Genomic DNA, 8533 nt, shown 5'->3' with positions numbered 1-8533 from the left:
AAATCAAGAGTTGGAAGCTTAACCAACTGAACCACCCCCAGCACCCCTTCTCATTCCTGCTTTTTATCAGCAAATTGTGGGAGCAACCTGGGGAGTGGATTATGAGAATATACATAAAAGCAATTTGAGATATGTTGGAATGAGGAATAGTCAATATCAGAAGTGATTCAGCCAGCTAATGAACGTCATGGATGTTCATATAACCATGTTCATGTTTAATCTGTTAATTTGAGAACGGAACGTTGCAGTCAGAGTTTTGGTGAATGGTTTAACACGTCATCACTCACATGTGTGATGATAGTGTGTTGATTTTTCTTTTTATATATGTGAGGAAGTAGATAACTAAATACTTTTCATTCATGATAAGGATATTGAAACATTGGTAATTCTATTACCGATTATCATCTCCATAATCACAGTTTCTTTCTCACATTCTTAGTTCCCATCATTTCAGTGGCAGCCCGGTTGGCCGGATCCATGGATGGAGGGAATCACTCGGCTGTGTCTGAGTTTGTGTTCCTGGGACTCACTCACTCATGGGAGATCCAGCTTCTCCTTCTGGTGTTCTCCTCTGTGCTCTACGTGGCAAGCATGACTGGAAACATCCTCATTGTGTTTTCTATGACCATTGATCCTCACTTACACTCCCCCATGTACTTTCTCCTGGCCAGTCTCTCTTTCATTGACTTGGGAGCCTGCTCTGCTACCTCACCCAAGATGATTTATGACCTTTTCAGAAAGCACAAAGTCATCTCCTTTGGCGGCTGCATCGCCCAGATCTTCTTCATCCACGTCATTGGTGGCGTGGAGATGGTGCTGCTCATTGCCATGGCCTTTGACAGATATGTGGCCATATGCAAGCCCCTCCACTATCTGACCATCATGAACCCACGGAGGTGCATCTTATTTCTGGCTGCTGCTTGGGCCCTTGGTGTCAGTCACTCACTGTTCCAACTGGCATTTGTTGTTAATCTACCCTTCTGTGGTCCTAATGTGCTGGACAGCTTTTACTGTGACCTTCCTCGTCTCCTCAGACTGGCCTGTACAGACACCTACAGGTTGCAGTTCATGGTCACTGTCAACAGTGGGTTTATCTGTGTTGGTTCCTTCTTCATACTCCTCATCTCCTACGTCTTCATCCTGTTTACTGTTTGGAAACATTCCTCAGGTGGCTCATCCAAGGCCCTCTCCACTTTGTCAGCTCACATTATGATGGTCCTTTTGTTCTTTGGTCCAACCATGTTTGTCTATACATGGCCACACCCCAATTCCCAGATGGACAAATTTCTTGCTCTCTCTGATGCAGTTCTCACTCCTTTTTTAAATCCTGTTATCTTCACATTCAAGAATAAAGACATGAAGTCAGCAATGAAGAGAGTATGCAGACAGCTAGTGATTTACAGGAAGATCTCATAGGTAATATAAGGCTTTCTCACTAATTATGGTGTAGCCTTTTGTTTCTATCTTTGATACTTTGGATTCAGAAAACTTGAGACCTCAAGTATTGATTTGAGTGTTATCAGTTGCAATATAATTCTTACTTGATAATGTAGTCCTTATGAAGAGTGAGCCATGAGAACAGTATATCTCACTATCTATGTAAATCCCATTTAATTTCTTTCAGCAATGTTACATCGTTTCTAGTGAGCAGGTCTCGCATATCTTTCTTGAGATTTATTCCTAATTATTTTAATTTTGGTGCTATTTAATTTAATTAATTAATGTATTTAAAATACTTATTTATTCATGAGAGACATGATAGAGAAGCAGAGACACAGGTAGAGGGAGAAGCAGGCTCCACGCTGGGAGCCCGATGTGGGACTAGATCCTGGGATCCTGGAATCATGACCTGAGCCAAAGGCAGATGCTCAAATCACTGAGCCACCCAGGCATCCCTTCTGGTGCTATTTTAAATGGCACTTTTGTTTCATTTATATTTTTATTGCTACTATATAGAAATATAATAGATATTTTGTTTATTGGCATTGTATTTTGAAAACTTGCAAAATCTTTTACTTCTACTTGTTTTCTTATAGAGTAAGTAGGATTTTCTTCATAGATGATCATGTTTTCAGTGCATAAAGACATTTTACTTCTTTTATTCTAGTATTGGTCATTTTATTCATTTTCGCTGCCTGACTTGCTAGATTGAACAGTGTAGTGCAGAATACAAGTGGTTAGGGCAGACATACTTGACTTGTTTTTATTCTTATGAGAAAAACATTCAGTTTTTCACCATTAAGTGTGATGCTAGCTATGGATTTTTAGTAGCTTTTTATCAGGCTGAGGAAATTCCTTTCTGTTTAGTTTGCTGAAAGTTTTTAAAACCAGGAATGGATGCTGATTTTGAAACAATGCTTTTTCTGGTTTAGGATCAGGGTAGTGCTAGCCTTATAGGATGTATTTTCTTGTATTAAATTTATTGCAGGAGTTTTGTGGAACTGATACAGTTTCTTTCTTAAATGTTTGATAAAATTCACCAGACAAGTCATTTCGGCTTGCACTTTTCTCTATGGTAAGGTTTTCAGCTATAAATTAAATTTTTGGTAGTATGTCTTCAAAGAAATTTGTATATTAATCTTTCAAATTTATTGGAAGTAGTGTTCTAATATTCTCTTTTATGAAATATCTATAAGACTTGTGATATTTTCCTCTCTATCATTGTCTATTGGTAGTTTATGTCTTTTAAAATATTTTAGCATTTCACCTTTTTTTTATTGAGGTAAGACTAGTATATAACATTATATATGTTTCAGGTGTACAAATTTATAATTTGACATCTGAATACACAACAAAGTGTTTACCACCAAAAGTCTAGTTACTTTTCATTATTACACAACTGACTCTTTACCCATTTCATCCATCCCCTATCATCCTTCCCCTTTGGTGACCACCAAACTGTTTTCAGTATCTATGAATTTGATTTTTTACAGCTTTGTTTTAGTTTTTTTTAATATTCCACATATCAGTAAAACCATGCAGTATTTGTCTCTGGCTTATTTCACTTAACATAATAGCCTTGAAATCCATTTATGTTGTTACAAATGAAAAGATTTCATTTTTCTTTGTGGCTGAGCAATTTCCTATTGTTTATATATACTACCTCCTCTTTATCTTTTCACCCATTGATGAATACTTAGGTTGCATACATGTATTGTCTTTTATAAACAGTGATTCAATAAACATAGTGGTACATACATCTTTTCAAATTGGTGTTTTCATATTCTTTGAATAAATACCCAGAAGTGCTATAGCTGGATCATTTGGTAGATCTATTCTTAATTTTCTGAGGAATCTCTACTCTTTTCCATAGTAGCTGCACCAATTTACATTCCCACTAACAGGGCAAAAGCATTCCTTTTTCTCCACACTCTCTCTAACACTTGCTTCTTGTCCTTGTGATAATAGCCATTCTGACAAGTGTGAGGTGATAGCTCACTGTAGTTTTGATTTGCACTTCCCTAATATTTAGTGATAATAAACATCTTCTCTTGTGTCTGTTGGCCATCTGTATGTCTTCTTTGGGAATATATCTATTCATGTCTTCTGCCCATCTCATAATTGGATTATTTGTTTTATGTGTGTTGAGTTGGTAAGTTCTTTATAGATTTCGGACACTAACCCTTTACCTGATATATCATTTACAAATATATTATCCCATTCCATGGGTTGCCTTTTAGTTTTGTTGCCTATTTCCATTTCTGTGCAGAAGCTTTTTATTTTGTTGATGTCGCAATAGTCTATTTTTGATTTTGTTTTTATTGTCTCAGGAGACCTATCTAGAAAGAAGTTGCTATGGCTGATGTCAAAGAAGTTACTGCCTGTGTTATTTTCTAGGATTTTTATGGTTTCAGGTCTAACATTTAGGTCTTTCATCCATTTTGAATTTATTTTTGTGTGTGATGTAAGAAAGTAGTCCAGTTCTATCTTTTGCATGTAGTTGTCCAGTTTTCCCAGCACCATTTGTCCATTTTTTCCAGCACCACTGTCTTCTTCCCATTGGATATTCTTTCCTGCTTTATCTAAGATTAATTGGCATAGAGTTGTGAGTTCATTTCTGGGTTTTACATCCTGTTCTATTGATCTATATGTCTATTTTTGTGCTGGTACCATATTGTTTTTTTTTAAATTTTAAGTCACTACAGCTTTATAATGTAACTTGAAGTCCAAATTATGATGACCCCAGCTTTGCTTTTCTTTTTCAAGATTGCTTTGGCTACTTGGAGTCTTTGTGGTTCATACAAATTTTAGGATTGTTTGTTCCAGCTGTGTGAAATATGCTGGTGATATTTTGATTAAGGCTACACTAAATGTGTAATGTAGACATTTTTAAACAATATTCTAATCTACGAGCATGGAATGTCTTTCCATTTCTTTGTGTTGCCTTAAACTTCTTAATCAGTATTTTATATTTTTCAGAGTACAGGTCTGTCACCTCTTTGGTTAGGTTTATTTCTGGGTATTATTTTTGTTCAATGGGATTGTTTTCTTTTTTTTTTTAAGATTTTATTTATTCATGATACATACAGAGAGAAAGAGAGGCAGAGACACAGGCAGAGGGAGGAGCAGGCTCCATGCCTGATGTGGGACTCAATCCTGGGACTCCAGGATCATGTCCTAGGCCAAAGGCAGGCACCAAACCACTGAGCCACTCAGGGATCCCCTGGGATTGTTTTCTTAATTTCTCTTTCTGCTGGAGTATGGAAATATATATTGGTATATGGAAATGCAACAGATTTCTGTATGTTAATTTTCTAGTGAATTCATTTACTAGTTCTAGTAGTTTTTTTGGTAATCTTTCAGGTTTTCTATATGTAGTATCATGTCATCTCCAAATAATGAAAATTTTACTCCTTCCTTACTAATTTCATGACTTTTATTTATTTTCGTTGTCTTATTGCTGTGGCTGGGACTTGCAGTACTTTGTTGAATAAAAGTGGTGAGAGTGGACATTCTTGTCTTGTTCCTGACTTTAGGGGAAAAGCTCTGTTTTTCCCATTAAGGATGATGCTACCCATAGGTTTTTCATGTATGGCCTTATTATGTTGAAGTATATTCCCTCTCTACTTTGTTGAGGGTTTTTTTTTTTTAAATCATGAATGGATGGTGTACTTTGTCAAATACTTTTTCTGCATCCATTGAAATGATCTTATGGTTCTTGTCCTTAAGGGTAAGCTAGCCTCATAGAATGAATTTGGACATTTTCCTTCCTTTCTAGTTTTTGGAAAATTTTGAGAAGAAATAGGTATTAACTTTTCTTTAAATGTTTGCCAAAATTTTCCTCTGAAGCCACCTGGTCCTAGACTTCTGTTGAGATTGTTTTTGTTTACTGATTCAATTTCTTTGCTGGTTAATAGTGTGTTAAAATCTTCTATGTCTTCCTGTTTCAGTTTTGGGAGATTATATGTTTCTAGGAATTCATCCATTTTTTTCTAGGCTGTCCAATTTGTTGGCATATAGTTTATTATAATTTTCTCTTAGAATTGTTTGTATTTATGTGGAGTTGATTATTATTTCTCTTCTCTTGTTTGTGATTTTGAGTCTTTTTTCTTTTTGGTAAGTCTGGCTAGAGGTTTACCAATTTTTTTTTTAAACATCAAAATGTTTTTCGAAGAACTATCATGGTTTCACTGATTTGTTGTATTGTTTTTTGGTTGTTGTTTGTTTCAATGTCATTCAATTATGCTCTAATCTTTATTATTTCTTTCCTTCTGCTGATTTTAGGTTTTGTTGTTCTGTTACTAGTTCCTGTTGGTGCAAAATTAGATCATTTATTTGAGATTTTTCTTACTTCTTGAGATAGGGGTGTATTGTTAGAAACTTCCCTCTCAGAACTACTTTTGCTGCACCCCAGAGGTTTTGAATTGTTGTGTTGTAATTTTCATTTGTTTCCACATTCTTTTTAAATTTATTTTTTGATTTCCATTGTTTAATAGCATGTCATTTAACCTCCATGTATTTGTGGTCTTTCCACATTTTTTTTTTTGTTGTTGTTGTTGTGATTGACTTCTAGTTTCATAGCATTGTGGTCAGAGAAAGGGAATATAAAGGAAGGGAAAAGAAATGTTGGGAAATATCAGGAAGGGAGACAGAACATAAAGACTCCTAACTCGGGGAAATGAACTAGGGGTGGTGGAAGGGGAGGAGAGCGGGTGTTGGAGGGGAATGGGTGACGGGCACTGAGGTAGACACTTGACGGGATGAGCACTGGGTGTTTTTCTGTATGTTGGTAAATTGAACACCAATAAAAATTAATTAAAAATAAAAAAAAGAAAAAAAAAAAGAAAAGATGCACGGTATAACTGTGATCTTCTTGAATTTGTTGAGGCTTGTTTTGTGAACTAATATATGGTCTATTCTGGAGAATGTGCCATGTACATTTGAAAAGATTGTGTATTCTGCTGTTTTAGGATGGAATGTTATATGTATATTTATTAAGTCTATCTGGTCCAGTCTGTGATTAAAAGCCATAGTTTCTTTGTTGGTTACCTGTTTATTTTTATTTATTTTTTAAATATTTTATTTATTTGAGATAGAAAGAGAGAGAATGCAAGAGAGAGCAAGTAGGATGGTGGAAGAGGGAGAGGGAGAAGATGTGGGGCCCAATTCCAGGACCCTGGGATCATGACCTGAGCTGAAGAGAGATGCTCAATTAACTGAGCCACCCAAGTACCCAAATGCCTGTTTAGATCATCTATCCTTTGATATAAGTAGTGTGTTAAGGTCATTACTGTTATTGTATAATTATTGGTTAGTTCTTTTATGTTTGCTATTGCATTATATATTTGGGTGCTCCTATGTTGGATGTGTAAATATTTACAATTGTTGTATCTTCCCATTGGAATGTCCCCTTTATGACTAAATGGTGTCTTTCTTTGTCTCTTGTTGTAAAGTCTGTTTTATTTTGGTTCTCTGCTCCTATCATCAGACAGCCATATCTTCTGGTGCAGTGCCAGCCATGTCACCAAGATTTGTTGGTGACAAACAGATTTGGCCAAACAGATTTGGCCATATTTGGTACTTGGTCACCACAGCTGCTTTTAACTCTGGCAAAGTGGATATTATCACCATCAATGATCTCTTCATTGACCCCAACTACATGGTCTATATGTTCCAGTATGATTCCATCCATGGCAAATTCTGTGGCACAGTCAAGGCTCAAAATGGGAAACTTGTTATCAATGGAAAGCCCATCTCCAACCTCCAGAAGTCAGATCTCACCATCAAATATAGTGATGCTGGCACTCGGTATGTTGTGGAATCCACTGGGATTTTCACCTCCGCAAAGCCTGGGGCACACTTAAGGACAGGGCCAAGAGAATTATCTCCTTTGCCCTTCTGCTTATGTCCCCATATTTTGTGATGAGCAGTGCCTCCTGCACCACCAACTACTTGGCCCCTAATGAAAATTTTGGTATTGTGGAGGGAGTCATGATCACAGTCCATGCTATCACTGTCACCCAGAAGACCGTGGACAGCCCTCTGAGAAGCTGTGGCATAATGCCCAGAATACCATTTCTGCTTTTACAGTGCCACCAAGGCTATAGGCAAGATCATCCTTGAGCTGAATGGTAAGCTCACTGGCATGGCTCTCCATGTCCCCACCCCTGATGTGTCAGTTATGGATCTGACCTGCCTCCTGGAGAAAGCTGCCAAATACAATGACATCAAGAAGGTGGTAAAACAGGTATTGGATGGCCTCTTTAAGGGTATCCTGGTCTATGCTGAGGACCAGATTATCTCTTGTGACTTTAACAATGACACCCACTCTTCCACTTTTGATGCAGGGGCTGGCATTACTCTCAATGACCACTTTGTCAAGCTTATTTCCTAGTATAACAATGAATTTGGCTATAGCAACCACATGGTGAATGATATGGTTCACATGGCCTCCAAGAAGTAAAATCCCTCTGGACCACCAGCCCCAGTAAGAGCAAGAGGAAGAGAGAGGTCCTTAGCTGCTGGGAAGTACTTGCCCTAACTCATCCCCTAACACAGGGAGAATCTCCTAAACTCCATAGTTTCCATCTTATACCCCTTGGAGAAGGGGAGGGGCTCAGGGAGTCTTACATTGTTATGTACACCAATAAAGTATACTGTACCCAGCCAAAATAAAAATAAATAAAATAAAGACTATTTTATTTTGTCTGAAATAATTATTGCTACTCTGGCTTTCTTGTTTCTTTTCTTTAAAAAAAGATTTTATTTATTTATTTGAGAGAGAGCAAAAGAGAGCATGAGCAGGAGGGGGAAAGAGGGAGAGGGACAAGCATACTCCCTCCTGGGGACCGCAGGATCATGACCTGAGCCAAAGTCAGATGCTTAACTGACTGAGTCACCCAGACACCCCTACTCTGACTTTCTTTTGATATCCATTTGCATGATAGACATTTCTTCATCTTCTCACTTTCAATCTGTGGTGTCTTTAGGTCTAAAATGAGTCTGTTGTAGGCAGCATATAGATGTATCTTGTTTATCTATTCTGTCAACCTTTGTCTTCTGATTGGGGTTTTAGTCCATTCACATTAAAAAT

General features: G+C 37.1%; 1 protein-coding gene and 1 pseudogene across 1 annotated transcript; both read left to right on the top strand.

Annotated features, from left to right (window-relative positions):
• The first annotated feature begins 477 nt into the window (after window positions 1-477).
• On the top strand, window positions 478-2777 carry LOC112919795 (olfactory receptor 4F3/4F16/4F29). Its single transcript, XM_025998317.2, has 2 exons — window positions 478-1392; window positions 2757-2777. The coding sequence occupies exons 1-2, from the start codon at window positions 478-480 to the stop codon at window positions 2775-2777; spliced, it is 936 nt and encodes a 311-aa protein (XP_025854102.2).
• Window positions 2778-6958: 4181 nt separating this feature from the next.
• Window positions 6959-7903, top strand: LOC112919837 (glyceraldehyde-3-phosphate dehydrogenase-like; annotated as a pseudogene).
• Window positions 7904-8533: the final 630 nt, after the last annotated feature.

Source organism: Vulpes vulpes, chromosome 15 (assembly GCF_048418805.1).
Source record: "Vulpes vulpes isolate BD-2025 chromosome 15, VulVul3, whole genome shotgun sequence".
Lineage (NCBI taxonomy): Eukaryota > Metazoa > Chordata > Mammalia > Carnivora > Canidae > Vulpes > Vulpes vulpes.
Note: the sequence above shows the minus strand (reverse complement) of the source record. Positions and strands in the feature narration are given on the sequence as shown.